The 23242-nt window shown below is 48.5% G+C and overlaps 1 protein-coding gene across 4 annotated transcripts in view; it reads right to left on the bottom strand.

The window, feature by feature from the left end:
- The window catches only part of TOPBP1 (DNA topoisomerase II binding protein 1), a 251109-nt gene that overhangs the window by 134648 nt on the left and 93219 nt on the right, over positions 1–23242 (bottom strand). For all 4 annotated transcript variants that reach the window (XM_030206546.1, XM_030206552.1, XM_030206562.1 and 1 more), the window contains exons 11-12: positions 15421–15722; positions 6706–6878 (exon numbers count right to left, since the gene is read on the bottom strand). In XM_030206546.1, the coding sequence (XP_030062406.1) occupies positions 6706–6878; positions 15421–15722 (475 nt within the window). The remainder of the gene's footprint in view (positions 1–6705; positions 6879–15420; positions 15723–23242) is intronic.

The following is a 23242-nucleotide window of genomic DNA, read 5'->3' as shown; positions in this document are numbered from 1 at the left end:
ATCTCTGAAAGCCTTCAGAGCGTTCCAGATCGCTCGCAACTCCAGAAGATTGATCTGTAGATCGCGTTCCTGGAGGGACCAGCTTCCTTGGGTGTGAAGCCCATCGACATGAGCTCCCCATCCCAGGAGAGACGCATCCGTGGTCAGCACTTTTTGTGGCTGAGGAATTTGGAAAGGACGTCCCAGAGTCAAATTGGACCAAATCGTCCACCAATACAGGGATTCGAGAAAACTCGTGGACAGGTGGATCACGTCTTCTAGATCCCCAGCAGCCTGAAACCACTGGGAAGCTAGGGTCCATTGAGCAGATCTCATGTGAAGGCGGGCCATGGGAGTCACATGAACTGTGGAGGCCATGTGGCCCAGCAATCTCAACATCTGCCGAGCTGTGATCTGCTGGGACGCTCGCACCCGCGAGACGAGGGACAACAAGATGTTGGCTCTCGCCTCTGGGAGATAGGTACGAGCCGTCCGAGAATCCAGCAGAGCTCCTATGAATTTGAGTTTCTGCGCCGGGAGAAGATGGGACTTTGGGTAATTTATCACAAACCCCAGTAGCTCCAGGAGGCGAATAGTCATCTGCATGGACTGCAGGGCTCCTGCCTCGGATGTGTTCTTCACCAGCCAATCGTCGAGATATGGGAACATGTGCACCCCCAGCCTGCGAAGTGCTGCTGCTACTACAGCCAAGCACTTTGTGAACACCCTGGGCGCAGAGGCGAGCCCAAAGGGTAGCACACAGTACTGGAAGTGACGTGTGCCCAGCTGAAATCGCAGATACTATCTGTGAGCTGGCAGTATCGGGATGTGTGTGTAGGCATCCTTCAAGTCCAGAGAGCATAGCCAATCGTTTTCCTGAATCATGGGAAGTAGGGTGCCCAGGGGAAGCATCCTGAACTTTTCTTTGACCAGATATTTGTTCAGGGCCCTTAGGTCTAGGATGGGACGCATCCCCCCTGTTTTCTTTTCCACAAGGAAGTACCTGGAATAGAATCCCAGCCCTTCTTGCCCGGATGGCACGGGCTCGACCGCATTGGCGCTGAGAAGGGCGGAGAGTTCCTCTGCAAGTACCTGCTTGTGCTGGAAGCTGTAAGACTGAGCTCCCGGTGGACAATTTGGAGGTTTTGAGGCCAAATTGAGGGTGTATCCTTGCCGGACTATTTGGAGAACCCACTGATCGGAGGTTATGAGAGGCCACCTTTGGTGAAAAGCTTTCAACCTCCCTCCGACTGGCAGGTCGCCCGGCACGGACACTTGGATGTCGGCTATGCTCTGCTGGAGCCAGTCAAAAGCTCGCCCCTTGCTTTTGCTGGGGAGCCGAGGGGCCTTGCTGAGTCGCACGCTGCTGACGAGAGCGAGCGCGCTGGGGCTTAGCCTGGGCCGCAGGCTGTCGAGAAGGAGGATTGTACCTACGCTTACCAGAAGAGTAGGGAACAGTCTTCCTTCCCCCGAAGAGTCGTCTACCTGTAGAGGTAGAAGCTGAAGGCTGCCGGCGGGAGAACTTGTCGAATGCGGTGTCCCGCTGGTGGAGCTGCTCTACCACCTGTTCGACTTTCTCTCCAAAAATGTTATCCGCACGGCAAGGCGAGTCCGCAATCCGCTGCTGGATTCTATTCTCCAGGTCGGAGGCACGCAGCCATGAGAGCCTGCGCATCACCACACCTTGAGCAGCGGCCCTGGACGCAACATCAAAGGTGTCATACACCCCTCTGGCCAGGAATTTTCTGCACGCCTTCAGCTGCCTGACCACCTCCTGAAAAGGCTTGGCTTGCTCAGGGGGAAGAGCATCAACCAAGCCCGCCAACTGCCGCACATTGTTCCGCATGTGTATGCTCGTGTAGAGCTGGTAAGACTGGATTTTGGCCACGAGCATAGAAGAATGGTAGGCCTTCCTCCCAAAGGAGTCTAAGGTTCTAGAGTCCTTGCCCGGGGGCGCCGAAGCATGCTCCCTAGAACTCTTAGCCTTCTTTAGGGCCAGATCCACAACTCCAGAATCATGAGGCAACTGGGTGCGCATCAGATCTGGGTCCCCATGGATCCGGTACTGGGACTCGATCTTCTTGAGGATGTGGGGATTAGTTAAAGGTTTTGTCCAGTTCGCAAGCAATGTCTTTTTTAGGACATGGTGCAAGGGAACAGTGGACGCTTCCTTAGGTGGAGAAGGATAGTCCAGGAGCTCAAACATTTCAGCCCTGGGCTCGTCCTCCACAACCACCGGGAAGGGGATGGCCGTAGACATCTCCCGGACAAAGGAAGCGAAAGACAGACTCTCAGGAGGAGAAAGCTGTCTTTCAGGAGAGGGAGTGGGATCGGAAGAAAGACCCTCAGACTCCTCGTCAGAGAAATATCTGGGGTCTTCTTCCTCTTCCCACGAGGCCTCACCCTCGGTGTCAGACACAAGTTCACAAACCTGTGTCTGCAACCGTGCCCGACTCGACTCCGTGGAGCCACGTCCACGATGGGGGCGTCGAGAGGTAGACTCCCTCGCCCGCATCGGCGAAGCTCCCTCCGCCGACGTAGTCGGGGAGCCTTCCTGGGAGGCGACGGCAGCCGGCACCGACGCCGGAGACCTCACCTCGGGCGATGGGCCAGCCGGCGCCATGCTCGACGGTACCGGTGGCGCAAGCACCGCCGGTACCGGAGGGGTAGGGCGCAACAGCTCCCCCAGGATCTCTGGGAGAACGGCCCGGAGGCTCTCGTTCAGAGCGGCTGCAGAGAAAGGCATGGAAGTCAATGCAGGCGTCGACGTCAGAACCTGTTCCGGGCGTGGAGGCTGTTCCGGGCTGTCCAGAGTGGAGCGCATCGACACCTCCTGAACAGAGGGTGAGCGGTCCTCTCGGTGCCGATGCCTGCTGGGTGCCGACTCCCTCGGCGACCCAGAGCTCTCGGTACCGACACGGGAAGGGGACCGGTGACGATGCTTCTTCGACTTCTTGGAACGAAGCATGTCACCGGAGCTTCCCGGTACCGACGAGGAGGACGTAGAATCCAGCCGTCGCTTCCTCGGGGCCGAGGCCGAAGGAGGTCGGTCTCGGGGGGGCTGTACCGCAGGAGCCCTCAGGGTAGGGGGAGACCCACCCGAAGGCTCACCGCCACCAGCAGGGGAATGGACAGCCCTCACCTGCACTCCAGACGATGCACCACCGTCCGACGACATCAGCAGACGAGGTCCCGGTACCACCGACGTCGATGCAGCTATCCGATGTCTCGGCGCCGATGCAGAGGGCCGATGCCTCGATGCACTGGCGGCCGAGGATGAAGCTCTGGACGCTGAAGACGTTGATGCACTCGATACCCCCGGTGCCGATGCCGACGAAGAGCCCGAGAACAAAACGTTCCACTGGGCCAATCTCGCTACCTGAGTCCGCCTTTGCAAGAGGGAACACAGACTACAGGCCTGAGGGCGGTGCTCGGCCCCCAGACACTGAAGACACGATGCGTGCCTGTCAGTGAGCGAGATTACCCGGGCGCACTGGGTGCACTTCTTGAAGCCGCTGGAAGGCTTCGATGTCATGGGCGGAAAAATCACGCCGGCGAAATCAAAAGCCGAAATGGCGAAAATGAGCACCAAAACTTTGAGGGAGAAAAATCTCGACCGAGGCCGAAAAGAGGCCTACCCCGACGACGAAAGAAAACTTACCGGGGCAAAATCTGAAAATACGGGAAGGGGCAAAACAAAACCCGAGGGGGCTTCCGGAGCACTTCCCGAACAGTTTTAAAGGATTTTCCGAAGAAAAAACACGTCGAAAAAAGGACGCGCGAGGTCGACTTTCCGGGGCTCGACACGGCGAAAACACGACCGTACCGAGTGCGGACGAAAGAAGACTGGCCGGCTCAAGCCGGTTTCGGGCGGGAAGACGGCCGCGCATGCGCGGTGCGCATCGGCGCGCGAGGGCTAGCAAAGGACTTTGCTAGTGAAGATTCCGATTGGAGGGGCTGCCGTGGACGTCACCCATCAGTGAGAACAAGCAGCCTGCTTGTCCTCGGAGAAAAACAGTTACTCATCTTGTGGCTGGCTATGAATGCTGATGGCAGAAAATGTTTATACAGAAAAATACAACAAGGTGGCATGTCTCATTCATTGGAAACTCTGTAAGCATTGTGGAAAACAAAGAGGTTATGATCACCTGGGACAACCCCATCCTGACTGATAAAAAAGCTGGATGCCAGAAAACCAGATATAATGGTAAAAGAGAAAAACATCAGAAATGCATTAATTATAGAAGTGTTGGTCCCAAGCAATTACTCGGTGAATCACGTGGACAGAGGGAAGATCCTCAAGTACTGAGAAAATGTGGCAGAAAGATACAGAAATATTTCCCATCGTTTTGGGTATCACAGGCTTGATTAAAAAAACTTTCAAGCACACCCAGATAAATTGCCTATACATGTGTTAGGCTTCTCACGGAAACACTGGGTTTGTGAGCCCTTGGACCACTGCCATGGAGTGGCAGTGGCAGGCAAAACCACCCCCAAACCAGAGACAAGGCCGAACAGGACTGGAACCCCGGACTGGAGTTGCAACTGAGGCAAACAAGCTGGAACAGGCAGAGCAGGAACAACTAGACTTCACCTGCGCTTGACCGCCGTTCCCCAGGAGTTGAGCCCCTGAGTGCAGGCGGCCGGCAGGACTTACAGGACAGGGCAGGAACTGGATACCAACAGGATATACACAGGGTCTAGAATACACAAGGGAGGCTAGGCAGAATACTAGACTAGGACTCTCAGACAGACAAACAATACCACACTAGGTAGAAAACAGACAGGCTCAAGAACAAGGACTGAAAGCTGCCAAGCAGCCACTAAGAAAGAAACACAGACAACCAAGAACTAGACAAGGAATACAGACCAGAAACAAGACTAGGAACTAAGCAATAAAACCAAAGCTAAACTAAACACAAACTAACTAGAACCAGACAAGGAACTCAGACTAGAAACTGGACTAGGCAGAAGTGCACAGAGCACACCAACATACCAGGGACCTTAGACAATGCAAAGGCAAACACAGAAGTTTCCAGGTGGTTAATAAAGCTCATCAGCAGCTGAAGTTCAGCTGCAGGAATCACAAGGCAGCTACAGGTGCTATGCAGGCACAAACAAGAGAAGCAAGTCTGGCAGCCCGGAAGATTCGGCCCGGACTGGGCTAAAGTCTGGAACGTGTGACAGTCCACAACAGCCACTGGTTCCAGCCACCAGAGGGCGAGGTGAGCACAGACAAGGAAACAGTCACCATCGTGACAACATGTTATGAACTTCAGAAAGAAGTTCTCCTTGGCACAACGCCAGTACTGCTGCAAGCATTAGCAGTAAATTTGAGAGACTGAGATCATACTCCAAAAGCCCTGACTTAGGAGTGAGGTTCATTCCTAAAATGGTATGCGCAAAACTAACCCACTTGGAGAAATTGCCCCCAGAAAATTACCAGAATGGTGGAGGAGGGGGCAGGGAATGATGGGGAGAAAATTCAGGAGCTCCCTCCTTACTAAATACTCCTTTAGCCGCTTAAGAGTACCTCTGAGGCTCTGCGTGGAAAAATGTAAGCCAATCATATATATATATATATATATATATTTTTTTTTTAAACTGAATGAGAGGATCAAATCAACCACTGAGGTGCTCGGCTAGTACAACAGGGGAGGGACCTGGACATCTCCAGGCATTCCCTGAGGTATGCAGCCCTGATTCCTCTTTGTCCATCTCAGCTAGGCCCAGGAGCTACCTTATCAGCCTAGTACACAGCTGCACAGAATGTACACCTCCAACTAATACTGACGAGTTGTGGCTGCACAGTTTTTCTAATAAGGCAGAGCTCATAGCTCTAAGATCCCTGTCTCCACCTGCCGGCTGACAGGCATAACCCATATTGTTCTGGATTGGTCTGGCTACAATGAAAAGGAAATTTGGATTTTTATTGGTATTCACCTGCAGTGGGACAGAGCATATATGAGGACCCAGATCCATGGAGAAAGCAAGATAAACTCAATTTAGACACAGAGAACATAGACATAGACTGGAAAGCTCAAAATGTGTTTCATTTTATAACCACAACCATGGCCAATATACTACTTACATGACTTCCCAAACTTGTTCACCCCACAGTCTGTTGGATTTTCAGAATCTCCTTTGTCTTTTTATCCTGCTGGGGGCCCATGTTGAAGCACAGAGTCTGCATCCTCTGTTACAGTTCTTTATTGCTTTTGCTCTCTTTTGTGACAATTATGCTATTTCACTTTTTCTTCTTTACTACTGAATTTGTAGTTCTTTTCTTGCTATGCTCTTCCTGAGGATATTTTTTAATTATTGTAAACTGCTGTGATGGTAGGTCCCTTTGGCGGTATATCAAATAAAGGTGAACATGAACAATGAAAACCCTACTGCTTGTGGGATCAGACCAGGTTTGGGCAACCTTACAGTACTCATACAAGTTTTACACTTAAAGTTTTATGAGCACTTATCAAAACAATGACTCCTACAAGTACACAAAAAAGTTCTCAAAAACAAAGTCTTAGCCAAACATGTGGCTCATACTATGTCATAGTAAAATCAGACATCTGCAAATGAAGTAAGTAGACGTAAAAGTCTGAGGTAGGATCTTGTTTGCCATGGATTATTTTTCTTATTCCTTGAACATTCAGCAACAGCTATTTGCAAATAAATAAACAAATAAATAAAAATAAAATAAACCAACAAGTCAATGTAACATACCGTGCTCCAAGCAGGCTTGCCAAGTACACCAGTGAATCTCTCTCTGCACCAGCAAACTGACTGACAGAAAGCACACAGTCTTCCAGTGGAGTGCTTCCTTCCACCAAAGTTAGGGGTGTAAAAAGGGGATTCAATTGGGGGTCCAAAAGCTGCTCAAGTTCTATGCACATACCCTTAAAAAAATAATAAATTAAGCAAGATACTTGAAGATTAGAGGAATGGGGGACACTGGTAAATGTATGAGAAAGGATCAGGTAAAATTAGTTTGTTAAAACACTCCACTAAGAATCATCCTTAAAAACAGTAACAGTTAAAATTTAGTAACCAGGTGTCACTGGTTGCCATAAAATATTATCTGGCCACCATAGTTCAACAGTAGGTGAGCACCACTCATGCTTCAGAGATACTTAATCAAAAAAGCGAAGATAGATAACTGTAGCAGGTATTCTCCGAGGACAGCAGGCTGATTGTTCTCACGATTGGGTCGACGTCCACATCAGCCCAGGATCGGAAGTTTTTGCTAGCAAAATCTCAAAAAATCTTCCAGAGTCTTCTGGCACGCAAGCGGCACAGGCGCGGACCGGTTTCCCGCCCGTCGCGTAAGTCCCTCAGTGTAGTCCAAAAGCAAGAGGAGAACAACAAACAACTTCAAAGGGGAGGAGGGCGGGTTTGTGAGAACAATCAGCCTGCTGTCCTAGGAGAATACCTGCTACAGGTATGTATCTTCGCTTTTTCCGAGGACAAGCAGGCTGCTTGTTCTCACGACTGTGGTATCCCTAGCACCCAAGCTCACTCAAAACAATGAACATTGGTCAATTGGGCCTCGCAATGGCGAGGACATAACAGAGATCGACCTGAAAAGAAATACAACTGAGAGTGCAGCCTGGAACAGAACAAAAATGGGCCTAGGAGGGTGGAGTTGGATTCTAAACCACGAACAAATTCTGCAGCACCGACTGCCCAAACCGACTGTCGTGTCGGGTATCCTGATGAAGGCAGTAGTGAGATGTGAATGTGTGGACTGATGACCACGTTGCAGCCTTGCAAATCTCTTCAATAGAAGCTGACTTCAAGTGAGCCACTGACGCAGCCATGGCTCTGACATTATGAGCCATGACATGGCCCTCTAGAGTCAGCCCAGCTTGGGCATAAGTGAAGGAAATGCAATCTGCTAGCCAACTGGAGATTGTGCGTTTTCCGATAGCGACTCCCCTCCTGTTGGGATTGAAAGAAACAAACAACTGGGCGGACTGTCTATAGGGCTTTGTCCGCTCCACGTAAAAGGCCAATGCTCTCTTACAGTCCAAGGTGTGCAACTTGTCTTCACCAGAGCGGGTATGAGGACGGGGAAAAAATGTTGGCAAGACAATTGACTGGTTCAGATGGAACTCCGACACCACCTTTGGCAAGAACGTAGGGTGAGTGCGGAGGACTACTCTGTCATGATGATACTAGCCGTTAAACCCGTTAAAAGGGGCAAGTATTGGTATGGGGGTTTTCTAGGGCCCCCCCCCCGCCACTGCAGAGCCCCCTCCCCCCACCTCACCGCTGCAAGGCCCCCTGCCCTCCCCTCCCAGTTCCAAGGCCCCATTCCCTCCCAGCTCCAAAGGCCCCCCTCCGTTCCTTCCCCCCATCCCAGCTCCAAGGGCCCCCCTCCCCCCCTCCCAGCTCCAAGGCCCCCTGCCTGCCCTCCCAGCTCCAAGGGCCCCATGCCGTCCCAGCTCCAAGGGACCCCCTCTGTCCCTCCCTCCCAGCCAGCTCGAAGGCCCCCATCTATCCCTCCCTCCCAGCTCCAAGGCCCACCTCCTTCCCTGCCAGCTGCAAGGCCCTCTGTCCCTCCCTCCCAGCTCCAAGGCCCCCCTCCGTCCGTCCCTCCCTCCCAGCTCCAAGGCTTCCCTCCTTCTGATACCTCCCATGTCCAGCATTTCTCCTGCCCTGCCCTCCCCTTCCCCCCCCCCCCAAGATCGCCGCTACCGGTCCCCCCCCCCCCCCCCCGGAGTCGCTGCTGCCCCCCTCCACCTGGCCCGGGCCCTCTCTTCGCTATTGAACTTACATCACCGAAAATGCAGCAGGGCAGATCAGCTGAGCTGCCGTCGGCCTTCCTTCTCTGCCTGTGTCCCGCCCTCGTGTGACGTAACGTCGGCGAGGGCAGGACACAGGCAGGGAAGGAAGGCCGACGGGAGCTCAGCTGATCTGTCCTGCTGCGTTTTCGGCGATGTAAGTTCAATAGCAAAGAGAGGGCCCGGGCCGGGTGGAGGGGGGGAGGCGGCGGCGACTCCGGGTGGGGGGAGCGGTAGCGGTGACCTCGGGGGGTTGAAGCGGTTCCCTCCCTCCCCTTCACACAGTTTCCCTCTCTGTCCCGCCCTCATCATCACGTATTGATGCGGGGGCGGGACAGAGAGGGAAGTCTCTACTGCGCATTTGCGGGTGAGTATGGTCACTCGCATTTTATATGTTTGATAAGGTGCATGCACTACCAGGGCTTGGAGCTCACTGACTCTACGAGCTGAAGTAACAGCCACCAAGAAAACGACCTTCCAGGTCAAGTACTTCAGATGGCACGAATTCAGTGGCTCAAAAGGAGCTTTCATCAGCTAGGTGGGAACAACATTGAGATCCCATGACACTGGTGGAAGTCTGACAGGGGGCTTTGACAAAAGCAAACCTCTCATGAAGCGAACAACTAAAGGCTGTCCGAGATAGGCTTACCCTCTACACGTTGATGGTAAGCACTAATTGCACTAAGGTGAACTCTTATGGAGTTGGTCTTCAGACCAGACTCTGATAAGTGTAGAAGGTATTCAAGCATGGTCCATGTAGGACAAGAAAACGGATCTAGGGCCTTGCTGTCACACCAGACGGCAAACCTCCTCCATTTGAAAGAATAACACTTTTTCGTGGAATCTTTCCGGGAAGCAAGCAAGACTCAGGAGACACCCTCTGAGAGGCCTAAAGAGGCAATTTCTAAGCTCTCAACATCCAGGCCATGAGAACCAGAGACTGGAGGTTGGGATGTAGAAGCGACCCCTCATTCTGAGTGATGAGGGTCGGAAAACACTCCAATCTCCACGGTTCTTCGGAGGACAATTCCAGAAGAAGAGGGAACCAGATCTGACGAGGCCAAAAAGAAGCAATCAGGATCATTGTTCCCCGGTCTTGCTTGAGTTTCAGCAAAGTCTTCCCTACTAGAGGTATGGGAGGATACGCATACAGAAGGCCTGTCCCCCAGTGTAGGAGAAAGGTATCTGACACTAGTATGTTGTGGGCCTGAAGCCTGGAACAGAACTGAGGGACCTTGCGATTGATCTGAGTGGCAAAAAGATCCACTGAGGGGGTGTCCCATGCTTGGAAGATCTTGTGGACAACGCCCATGTTTAGCGACCACTCATGAGGTTGCATGATCCTGCTCAACCTGTCGGCCAAGACTGTTGTTTATGCCTGCCAGATATGTAGCTTGGAGAAACATGCCATGACGGCGCACCCAAAACAACATCCGGACGGAGTCCAGACACAGAAGACGAGATTCGGTGCCCCCCTGCTTGTTGGTGTAATACATAGCAACCTGATTGTCTGTCTGAATTAGAATGATTTGGTTGGACAGCCAATCTCTGAAAGCCTTGAGAGCGTTCCAGATCGCTCGTAATTCCAGGAGGTTGATCTGAAGACCCTTTTCCGGAAAAGACCAAGCTCCCTGAATGTGAAGCAAATCTACATGAGTTCCCCACCCCAGGAAGGATGCATCCGTCGTCAACACTTTTTGTGGTTGAGGAATTTGGAAAGGACGTCCCAAGGTCAAATTGGATTGAATGGTCCACCACTGAAGAGAACTACAAAAGTCTGTGGATAGATAAGTACATAAGTAATGCCACACTGGGAAAATACCAAAGGTCCATCGAGGCCAGGTGCCTGTCCACGACAGCGGCCAATCCAGGCCAAGGGCACCTGGCGAGCTTCCCAAACGTACAAACATTCTATACATGTTATTCCTGGAATTGTGGATTTTTCCCAAGTCCATTTAGTAGTGGTTTAGGAAACCGTCTAACCCCTTTTTAAACTCTGCTAAGCTAACTGCCTTCACCACGTTCTCCGGCAACGAATTCCAGAGTTTAATTACGCGTTGGGTGAAGAAATATTTTCTCCGATTTGTTTTAAATTTACTACACTGTAGTTTCATCGCATGCCCCCTAGTCCTAGTATTTTTGGAAAGCGTGAACAGACGCTTCACATCCACCTGGTTCCACTCCACTCAATATTTTGTATACCTCTATCATGTCTCCCCTCAGCCGTCTCTTCTCCAAGCTGAAAAGCCCTAGCCTCCTTAGTCTTTCTTCATAGGGAAGTCGTCCCATCCCCGCTATCATTTTAGTCGCATCCTCTAGATCCCCTGTGGCCTGACACCACTGAGAAGCTAGGGTCCATTAAGCTGATCTCATATGTAGACGTGCCATGGGAGTTACATGAACTGTGGAGGTCATGTGTCCTAAGAGTCTCAACATCTGCCAAGCTGTGATCTGTTGAGACACTTGAGCCATGGACATGAGGGCTAGGAGACTGTCTGCCCTTGCCTGGGGAAGATAAGCTCGAGACGTCCGGGTGTCCAATAGAGCTCCAATGAACTCCAATTTTTGAACCGGGACTAGATGGGACTTCGGATAATTGATCACGAACCCCAGTAGCTCTAGCACTCGAATACTCATCCAAATGGACTGTAGAGCGCCTGCTTCCAAGGTGCTCTTCACCAATCGTTGAGATAAGGGAACACATGCACTCCCAGTCTGCGTAGCGATGCTGCGACAACTGCCAGGCACTTTGTGAAAACCCTGGACGCAGATGCGAGACCAAAGAGCTGTACACAGTACTGAAAGTGCCGAGTTCCCAAACGAAATCGAAGATACTTCCTGTGAGCTGGGAGTATCGAGATATGGGTATAGGCATCTTTTAAGTCCAGAGAGCATAGCCAATCGTTTTCCTGAATCATGGGAAGAAGGGTGCCCGGGGAAACCATCCTGAACTTTTCTCGGAATAGGAATTTGTTCAGGGCCCTTAGGTCTAGGATGGGACGCATCCTCCCTGTTTTCTTTTACACAAGGAAGTACCTGGAACAGAATCCAGCCCTTCCTCCCCTGGTGGAACGGGTTCGACCGCACTGGCCTTTAGAAGGGCGGAGAGTTCCTCTACAAGTAACTGCTTGTGCTGAGAACTGTAAGAATGAGCTCCCGGTGGGCAATTTGGAGGTTTGGATTCCAGATTGAGTGTGTATCCTGAGCGGACTATTTGAAAAACCCATCGATCTGAGGTTATGAGAGGCCACCTTTGGTGAAAAAAATATCAACCTCCCCTCAACCGGCAAGTCGTCCAGCACGGACACTTTCTGAGGCTATGCTGCACTGGAGCCAGTCAAACGCCAGTCTCTTGCTTTTGCTGGGGAGCCGCAGGGATCTTAGGCGCATGCCGTTGACGGGAACAAGCGCAATGGGACTGAGAGCCTGAGTAGGCTGCAGAGAAGTAGGAGTGTACCTACGCCTATTATAGGAATAGGGAGCACTCCTCTTCCCTCCAAAAAACCTCTTAGATGAGGAGGTGGTAGCAGAAGACGCCCGGCAGGAGAGAGAATCCATAGCATCATGGAGCTTCTTGATCTGATCGACCACATCCTCTACTTTTTTGCCAAATAGGTTATCCCCCCCAGCAAGGAACATCCGCCATTTGCTGCTGGGTCTTATGATCCAGGTCAGAGACGCGCAGCCATGAGAGTCTGCGCATCACTATACCTTGAGCAGCTGCTCGGGATGCCACATCAAAAGTGTTGTAAGTACCCCTGGCCAGGAATTTTTGACACGTCTTCTGCTGCTTGACCACCTGGTGAAAAGGTTCGGCGAGCTCCGGGGTAAGCGCTTCAACCAAACTAGACAGTTGTCTCACCGAGTTCCGCAAGTGGATGCACGTGTAGAGCTGGTATGTTTGAATCTTGGCTGCGAGCATAGCAGCCTGATACGTCTTTGCCCCAAAAGAATCCAAGGTCCTAGACTCTCTGCCTGGGGGTGCCGAGGCATAGTCCCTAGTACTCTTGGCTCTCCTGAGAGCAGAATCCACCACCATGGAATTGTGAGGTAGTTGAGACTTCACCATTACCAGTTCTCCATGGATTCTGTACTGGGACTCAGCTTTTTTGGGGACCACTGGATTATAGAGAGGGAACGACCAGTTTCACATAAGAACTTCCCTGAGTGTGTTATACAAAGAAGCCGTTGCAACCTCTATAGGTGGAGAAGGATAATCCAAGACCTCGAGCATCTCGACCCTGGGCTCATCCACAACCTCCATAGGGAAGGGAATATCCTTAGATATTTCCCGAACAAAGGAGGGAAAAAGAAAGATTCTCAGGCGGAGACACCCTTCTCTCAATGGGCGGAGAAGGATCAGAGGGGACCCGATAGGACTCTTCTTTAGAAAAGTATCTGGGATCTTCCTCTTCCTCCCATGAACGCTCATCCTCAGTATCAAGCTCTCTAAGAGCAGCCCGAACTCAAGCCTGTCTCGACGTCAAGGATCGATGGCCTCGAGGGGGATGTCAAGAAGTCAACCCCTGCCTGGACTGCGGCAAAGATTCCTCCGCCGACATCGGAGAGTCGAACCGGGTGGCAGCCGACGTCGATGCCGCAAGCAGCACCCACGTCGGGGACCTCACCACAGGCGAAGGACCAGATGCCACTTCAACCGACGGTGCAGAAGGCGCAAGCACCCCTGGCACCATGGCAGACTGGCGCAGCAATCCCTCCAGAAGCTCTGGAAGAAGGGCCCTGATGCGCTCGTCGAGAGCCGCCATCGGAAAAGGCTGCGGGGCCGGTGCAGGAGCCGGTGGCAGAATCTGTGGGGGCTCGAGAGTTGGTACCAGGCTGCCAGAGGACCGAGCATCGGCACCTCCTGTACAGAGGGTGACCGTTCCTCTCGGCGCCGACGCTTCTCGGGTGCCGAAACCCTCGGCTCCCTGGAGCTCTCGGTACCGCACATGGAAGGAGATCGATGACGGTGCTTCTTAGCCTTCGCTCGACGCCCGTCATCGAGACTCCTCGATACCGAAGAGGACGTGGAATCTTCACGCCTCCTCAGGGCCGGGTCCTACAAAGGGCGGTCCTGGGGGGCCTGCATAGCAGTAGGCCTTGAGACAGGTGGAGACCCACTCGATGCCTCGCTGCTCCCAGTGCGATGTGGTCGTTCGGCAGCCATTACCTGTGCTCTCGAAGTCTATGCTTCCCTCGACATCGACGACTTTGGTACTGATGCTGTCGTCGAAGGACCGGACCGATCCGCAAAAAGTTTTTCTTGTTGAGCCTCCCGAGACAGTTGGGTCCGTTTTTTCATCAAAAGGCACAGCTTACAAGCAGCTGGAAGATGATCGGGCCCAAGGCACTGGAGACACCACACATGGGGGTCGGTACCCGAGATGGTCCGGTTGCACCGAGTACAACGCTTAAAGCCACTGGGTGTCCTCGATGACATGGACGGAAAAACGGCGTCTGTGAAATTAAAGGACGCGATTATGCCAATTAAATAGGCACAAAAAGGGAAACAACCCGACCGTGCAGCCTAAAAAAACGGCTGCGGCGAAAAGAAAAGAAACTTAAAAGTAGTGACTAAAACTAAGAAATAAAGGAACTACTCTAGTTTTTTTTTTTTTTTTTAATTTTGTAGGAAGACGAAGAAAAGAAGAAGAAAAAAATAAACAATCGCGAACAGACTCTTCCTGGGCCGAGAGGAACACAGCGAAAACGAAAGCCGTATCAGACGCGGAGAAAAAAGCACTGAGGGACTTACGTGACGGGCGGGAAACCGGTTCGTGCACCAGAAGACTCTGGAAGATTTTTTTAGATTTTGCTAGCAAAAACTTCCAATCCTGGGCCGACGTGGACTTCGATCCAATCGTGAGAACAAGCAGCCTGCTTGTCCTCGGAGAACCAAAATGACACATTAGACCATCAGTGTTATCAGCAATATATGGCCTAATACAGTGCTTCTCAACCCAAATAATTAGGTTTTCAAGATATCCACAATAAATATGAATAAGATAGATTTGCTTGTATTGTCTTTATTATACACAAATCTATTTCATGTATATTCATAAGTACTATCTCCCATTGCTGAAACAGCACACCTTAAGTATCATCAACTTTAATTTGCTATTTTTGGACAGAACTGTTGGTATGCTATGATAGAAAATGGTCACCTTTCCAGCAGTGAATATGAGCACAATACACTTTTCTGAGCACACAAAAATGTTTTAATTATACGTTTATAAATGTTTAATAATTACTTGGATTATTTTAATTAAATTTACCCAGATTAAAGGATTTGGGTAGTCACAGAATAACAGGGAAAAACAAAAAGAAACATGTGTCAATATTTGTAATGCTGCTGAATAATTTGTAATTGCGACAAAATAACCGTGGAAGACTTAATGGCATCAGTAGTTTTGACATAAATAAAAACAAATGGCAGAAAAGAACCCACTTAACCAGTAGCAAAGACCAATACAAAAGAAGAGCTATAAAGGAGGGATGTGAAATGAAACAGCTACAGGAAGACAAGGCAGTGGGCAAAATACCCTTTAAACATCTAGGTGTAAGCAAAGCAATCAAAAAGAGATTCTTCTTACTAGAAATGCCCTATTTCATTTTTTTTATATAGCTATAACATCCTCCTGCTCTTCATCCTTACCAGCCATGTGTTAGTGACGACTTTTCCTACAGTTGGTTCCACATTACAGCCCAGCAAAGGGACCACAGCATAGTCTGTAATGGTCTGTTTTTGAGGCAACAAAACCTTTCCCCCATTTTTCTTTATGATATCTGCAATGCAAGACTCATCCTCTTCAACAAAGCCCAGAATCAGGAAACTCCGCATACTTAATAAACCTCCTTCAACTGCAGTGCCTGGACTGTTAGAAGACAGAAGGGTTGCATGTGTGCTTCGAGTAGTGTTGTCCTCATAGTTGGCCACACTACAGTTTCCAGCATCAACTAGGAGAGAAAAAATATACTTTACTATAAGCAAACTTCAGACAGGATTCAAATGTAACATGTTACAGTATGCAAGGTTGCTGAAGAGACATCACTATTATGGCACACGGTAACCCATTTAACACCCAGGGTGTGCAGAAATGAAACGCAAATCTTGTAGTATCAGAGGAAAGCGTGAATGCATCTTGCAGTCACACACCGCCATGAAACAAAGATGATCAAAAAACAGGATCCTGGATGGCCACTCAATCTGAGAGCTCCTCAAACCACACATACAAACTGGCTATATCAACCAAGAGAACTAAAACTTGACTCCTTACCTCCCCAAGCGCCTGATTAAGACTGCTAATGGCTTCAAGCATACAGTGTCTGAATTGGGTGAACAATGCCACTCTGCTTCCCGTTCATGCAATAAGGTATTGTGATACCCTGAATTTTCTTCACATGGGATTCCATGCAATTCTGAGGCTGTCGTCTCTGAGAGAAGAGAGCATGGGAGGAGACTGGGACTTGGCCAGGGAGCTGAAACGCTATATGGGTAATTTGCGACAAAAATTGAAGGCGGTGAGTGGCCATATTGGACAAAATTGACATTATACATGCTGATATGAGGGAACTGGGAATGCAAGTGGAGGGCATTGAGAGTAAAGTGGATGGGTATGCAGAGGCTCTTGCTGAAGCACGTGTTCAGACGGTTGCACTCAAGCTCCATACAGAGGAGTTACAATTTAAGCTTGCCGATTTGGAGAATCGGGGCCGGACAAAGAATTTCTGGTTCTGGGATGTTCTAGAGCCTGATGGGGCTGAAAATGTTTTAGTGATTGTACAGGAGCTATGCAGATAACTGCTTTTAGATACCGGAATGCAGAGCCCCATGGAAACAGAAAGAGTGCATCGGGCTCTTGGATCGGGAGTACAGAACCGCCCTCATGATGATATAGTGCGCTTTGCCAAGTACTCTTTTAAGGAGCAAATTTTGCAGAAGGCACATCAGAGAACGGAACTGAAGTTTCAAAATGTTTCTATACAAGTTTATCAAGGTGTCTCTTCTTACACCTCGGCTAAGAGGCATGAAATGAAGCTGATTTTGGACTGTGTAAATAAGGAAAAGATCAGATACTGGTGGGTCTTCCCCTTCAGTTTATGCTTTGGTGTGACTGGAAAACGGCATCATGTTTGTTCCTTGGAAGAAGCTTGAAAAATTCTTCATGATGAGGGCATTGCGCAGGTTCCTGAGCCTACTGCTGCTTCCTCCTCTGTGGCGCTAACACCAGCTTCCCGTTTGAAAGGAGTGGAGGGGGGAGTGGATTCCAAGATGGCACTTTGTTTACACGCACCTGAGTAAGCTCCCTGGAGACGCTGTGGTTTGTTGCTTCTTGCGGGTCCCTCGTCCCGTCGTTCACAATGGGAAAACGGAGGGGGAAAGTAAGGGAGCTTCCCTTGGCTCCTGGGTCCTTGTCAGCATTAAAGCAATTGACTTTGCAGTTTCCCAGGACGCCACCGGGACCTCTATGCACGTCGACTCCTTCTGCAACTGTCGATGCGCCGACGTCGATAGGAAGCGGAGACAGGGTTTCTTTGAGCCCCGGAGACCGCAGGGATCCACCACAGCCAGGAAGTGAATTATTCACTGCAGCCCAGCCAGTATCCGATACTGAAGAGGTCAATTTGGAGCTGACAAAGGGGAGGCCAGCGGCGAATTTGAGTGGGACCTCGGACCCTGTGTTTTCGGCCGACTTGGCCTTAAAGGTACTGCCGCAAGATATTGTTAATAAGCTCTCTCGTACTGAGACCCCACCACATTCCCTTTTACCATCAGGTGGAATAAGCAAGCCCTCTGTTGTGACACTTGAGTCACTGTGGGATATGGTATATAACACTCACTCCTCCATGCAAAGTATGTTAAAAGAAAATACTGACGATATTAAAACTCTTTCAGAAGCAGTTTTTATACAGGCACAGGTGACAGCACAGCAGTCCTCTAAGATTGAAAAAGTGGATACTAAAATTCAAGAAATGGGGTTTTTGGAATCCGCTCTGGTTAAGGATAATAACATTTTGCATAAACGATTGGAATACCTTGAAAATCAGTCTCGGAGACTTAACCTTCGGCTCCTTAATTTCCCCAAGTCTCCTTTAATTCCTCCAATTGACATGGTGAAAAAATACATGATTGACATTCTGGGAATGGACAAAGATTCATTGCCTCCCATAACTCGGGCCCATTACATCTGGAATATCAGAGGGACAATGGGAGATCCCCCTAGACGAGAAATGGGTTAAGAAATGAACCTTACTTCCTTCCTGGAAAGTTCATTGGATGTGATTACCCATAGGACTACAATGTTAGTCACTTTTGCGCTGGAACCGGATCGGAACGCAGTGTTAAGTCTTTCCTTGAGGCATTTAGATGAACTGTTTATGGGCTCCAAGGTTAGGATTTTTCCTGATCTTTCTAGGCCGACACAAGCTAGATGTAGGGCTTTTTTGGAACTGCATCCTAGATTAGTAGCCTTGAAAGCAAATTTTGTTCAACGTTTTCCTTGTATATGCATTGTATTGCTTGAGGGCAAACAATTTCAATTTGTAGACCCTAAACAGCTTAAAGATTTCTTAGATGCTAGAGTTGAAGTGACTGTTACATGCCCTCCTACATAGCAGGCAGAAGTCTGAACTTAGAGGTAGCAATTGTGTAATAACAATCTAATATTTTGTTCTTTTTTTCCTTTTCTTGGAATCTTCCTTCTTTTTCTTTCTATAGTGGACGGAAAATAGTACTTATTGTTTCCTCATATTCTCATGTAAAGTGATTTTCTTGTTATTTGAATGTGAATTGCATAATCACATCGTTTTGGGAATTATTAAATGATTGAAAGGAGTGGAGGAGTGGCCTAGTGGTTAGGGTGGTGGACTTTGGTCCTGGGGAACTGAGGAACCGAGTTCGATTCCCACTTCAGGCACAGGCAGCTCCTTGTGACTCTGGGCAAGTCCCTTAACCCTCCATTGCCCCATGTAAGCCGCATTGAGCCTGCCATGAGTGGAAAAGCGCGGGGTACAAATGTAACAAAAAAACAAACAAAAAAAGCATTTCAATGGCAGCGTATATCTGACAAGAGTAAAAGAGGTCACAAGCAATCTTTGGGACTCTGAACTCTTATGTGCAATTCTGGGTTGCTGCTATTTTTCTAAATCTACCTGGTTTGTTTATGTGACCAGTGTTTTGTTTTTTCTTGAAGTCTTCCTCATGTTTCTCTTCATATGTGTAAGGCTGCTGGCATTTGTTCTTAGCTGTTTCTTGAGGAGAGTGTTGGGGGGGGGGGGGGGGGAAGAGGTATGAATGCCTGTGACGTTATTTGTGTGTTTGATAGATGTGTTATTCGTAGGTTTTTGTGGGGAGGGCTTCGGTGGGTGCTTCATGAACCTCTGAAGACCTCATATTTTAGTGAGGGTTTGGCTGGTTCTCTATTATGGGGTAGGGAGGGTGGAAGGTCCTTTTTCTGTCTGGGTAGGGGAGGTTGGTTTGTTTCTAACATGTGTAGGCTCCTTAGATAGAAGGATTTAATGTGATATTGTTCCCAACAGTGGGTATTATATGTCTGTCTTTTCTCTCCAGCAAATGTCCGTTCTCTCCATTTTGATTCTTAATGTGATGGACTTGAATTCGTCGGTCAATAACCAGCAGCTCTATGTGGAGCTGCACCGCTCAAGCTCTTCCTTTGTTTTTTTGCAGAAGACTCACTTTAAACTGGAGCATGAAAAGTTTCTTTGCTGTAGCCAGTATCCAGTTATTATGTTTGTCTCTGAACTTACTGACACCAGGAAGGGTGGGGCAGCTATTTTGGTACAAAGGGATGTGAAGGGCTCAGAAACTTAAAAGTCCAGGGTCACTTTGGGAGTTATTTGTTTGTGCACTTGCAGGTGGGTATGATGGATTTTACTTTGGCCAATGTTTATGCCCCAAATGTTCATCACTACCTTTCTTTTTTCAGTCTTTAGCACCTTGCCTGATCCTTTTTCAAGTGGGTAAGTTAATTCTTGGTGGAGATTTTAATACCCCAATCAATCTTACTTTAGATACCACCGGGGGTTAGGCAGGTGGTGTGCTGCATAATTCTCAGCCCCTGGGAGACCTTGTGCAGGAGCTGGGGGTCTTTGATGCTTAGAGAGGGCTACACCATGGAGGAAGGATTACATTTTATATTCTCCTCCTCATAAGCTATACTCTCGTATAGATTATATTTTTTTAGATGGCTCTTTTTGCTCTTTATGCTGTCCAGCGGGTATTGACATTCTCGGATCATGTGCCTTGTACTGTTGTTCTTCCACCAATTGTTTCTGATACTAGTGATAGGCGCTGGTCCTTGAATGCTAGTCTGTAAGACATGACCCTAGAGAAGGTTGAGATCCCTCCTAATTTTAGGATGCGTGTGCATGCTCTCTATTCAGCCTCTAAAGCTTCTGTGTGAATTAAAAGGGTTAACTTGTCTTTCTTTTTTGGGGGGCAGGGGTACACATCAGAGATGCCCAATCCAGGTCACAAACATTTGACAGAAACCCAATTAGTAGCAACATTCCATGCTACCAACCCCAGGGCAAGCAGTGGCTTCCCCCATGTCCATCTCAATAACAGACTGTGGACTTTTCCTCCAGGAACTCTTACAAATCTTTTTTAAACCCAGATATGCTAATCACTGTTACCACATCCTACGGCAATGAGTTCCGGAGCTTAACTATTCTTTGAGTGAAAAAAATAATTTCACTGAGTGTCCCCTGGTCTTTGTACTTTTTGAAAGAGTGAAAAATCGATTTACTTTCACCCGTTCTACAACACTTAGGATTTTATAGACCGCAATCATATACCCCTTGCAAGCGGAAGAGCCTTTCCTCATATGGGAGGAGTTCCAGCCCCTTTATCATTTTGGTTACTCTTCTTTGAACCTTTTCTAATTCCGCTATATCTTTTTTGAGATACAGCGACCAGAACTGAATGCAATACTCAAGGTGAGGTTGCACCATGGAGCAATACAGAGGCATAATAATATTCTTGGTCTTATTTTGCATTCTATTCCTAAAAATTCCTAGAATCCTGTTTGTTTTTTTTTGGCTTCCGCACCAAATGAACAGAAGATTTCAGCATATTGTCTACAATGACACCTAGATCTTTTTCTTGAGTGCTGACTCCCAAGGTGGACCCTAGCATCAGGTAACTATGATTCAGATTATTCTTCCCAATGTGGATCACTTTGCATTTGTCCATATTAAATTTCACCTGCCATTTGGATGTCCAATCTTCCAGTTTCCTAAGGTCTTCTTGCAATTTTTCACCATCCGCATGTAATTTGACAACTTTGAATAGTTTTGTATCATCTGTAAATTTAATCACTTCACTCATCGTTCTGATTTCTAGATCATTTATAAATATGTTAAGAGAGATCACATGATGCTGTGAGATGATAAGGATGTGTTTTCCTCTCAGGGAGCCCTCTGCATTGGATGTGGAAATATCAAATCAGAAATCCTCGCTGAATGAATTGGAATTAATATTTACTATACCCTGGGACACATGGACAGATACATTTGTGCACTTCAGGGAGAAATGGTGAGCGAAGGACAGCGGCAAGCGAGGGAAAAGAAAAAAGCAGCCGACTCCAAAACAGATGAGCTTTCCCCGCTGGCACCTATATTTACAGAACCTCAGCAGGAACAACTAACGACAGCAGTGGAGAAGGCACTGGAACCTAAGTTCGGCCAAATACTCAAACAATTATCCAGTATGGAGACACTTTTGGCAGATACCATGCGCCGGGCAGGAGAATTAGAGGCGAGAGTGTCGACGTTCGAGGACCAGGTCCCACAAACCTCTGTACTAGTCACAGCCCTCAAAAAGCGCATTAAAGAACATGCGGAGAAGTTGGAGAACCTTGAAAATAGGTCCCGCCGACAAAACTTGAGGATCAGAGGGATTCCTGAAACAGTGGAGAACAGAGTTATTGCCTCCGAAGCAGAAAAATGGATTTCAAAGGAATATGCACTGTCGGACAGCCTGGGGTCCTTGTGCTTGGAGAGGGTCCATTGCACTGGGAGACAACAAGATGGTAGACGAAGGCCCTGAGTAGTGCTCATATAAGTACATAATTAGGTGCACAAAGAAGAGACATTCCGGGGATACAGGCTAGAGAGATACCTTACAATACATTGGGGAACCCATAAAAATATTTCAAGACTACTCAATCTTGCTGCAAGAAAGATGACAGTGCTTTACACTGCTATGCGCCATATTACATGAGAAACATTACTGCTTCATGCTGACTTATCCGGCGACGTTGAAAGTTAATGTAAATGGCGCTGGCAATCATTTGAGACCCTTGCAGCGACACAGGAGTTCGTAATTAGTATAGAGACTGTAAATCAGAAAGGTCACATCATCATAAAATATGAATCCTAACCTTTATTACACGAGGGCGGAAGAAGGAAAGTGACCTACGTTCCAGACAGTTGGTAACAACACAGAGTGGACAACTACTCAGTACACCAGGGTAAGGGGGGAACCCCAGCTACAAAGTAAAGCCATGGAAAGGCTTACTTCCAACTGGACACCACACAATGTGAGAGTAAATACTATGAAAGAGCTTAAACATCTGATGACTTGGTGAAAAAGAACACAATTTTGCTTGAGGTACTCACAAAAATTGGGGAGTAAGATAGAATCTGACATTCGACTATAATTGAAATGATATTTGGCATGCGCCGCTTGGGACAGAACGTGCAGGCTTAACTTATTTATTTGTTGCATTTATACCCCGCTCTTTCCCGCTCGATGGCAGGTTCAGTGCGGCTTACAAAGTATGGGTTACAAAGTATCACAGAAATAAGTACTTGAGGCCTCTCTGGAACTGTTTTTATATTAAATTTTCTGTTTAATTTCATGTTCATTCACTGTAGCGTGACACTAAACTTTGGAGACTATTAGGGGTGGGATGCTATAGTCTGGTACACCTTGTCTTAGAGTCGCCCACCAATGCAACAAGGGAGAACAGTGCATAACTAAGTGAATAAGATATTGCCTGGAGGGTATGTCTTCCACAACTTTCTGACACTGTGTCGTGCTCTGCCTGGTTTCCTGGAAAAGTCATATCAAACAAAGTGTTCCTGGTGCAAGAATGCAGCACAGCTAACTAGTTCTAACTCTTGCTGTCTGGTATATCGATGACGAGAACAAATTAAAAGTCTCCACCAGGATTTACAGCCAGTCCCACCTAGTCTCCAATCAGCTAACCAGGAGCACACAAACTCGTCCCCTCCTGACACCTCGAATACTGTGTTCAATTCTGGTCACCGCATCTATAAAAAGATACAGTGGAATTAGAAAAGGTGCAGAGAAGGGTGAAGAAAATGATAAAGGGGATGGGACGACTTCCCTATGAGGAAAGGCTAAAGCGGCTATGGCTCTTCAGCTTGGAGAAAAGACAGCTAAGGGGAGATATGATAGAGGTCTATAAAATGAGTGGAATCGAATGGGT

Source organism: Microcaecilia unicolor, chromosome 1 (assembly GCF_901765095.1).
Source record: "Microcaecilia unicolor chromosome 1, aMicUni1.1, whole genome shotgun sequence".
NCBI classification, from domain to species: Eukaryota; Metazoa; Chordata; class Amphibia; order Gymnophiona; family Siphonopidae; genus Microcaecilia; species Microcaecilia unicolor.
This window is presented reverse-complemented; position numbering and strand designations above follow the sequence as displayed.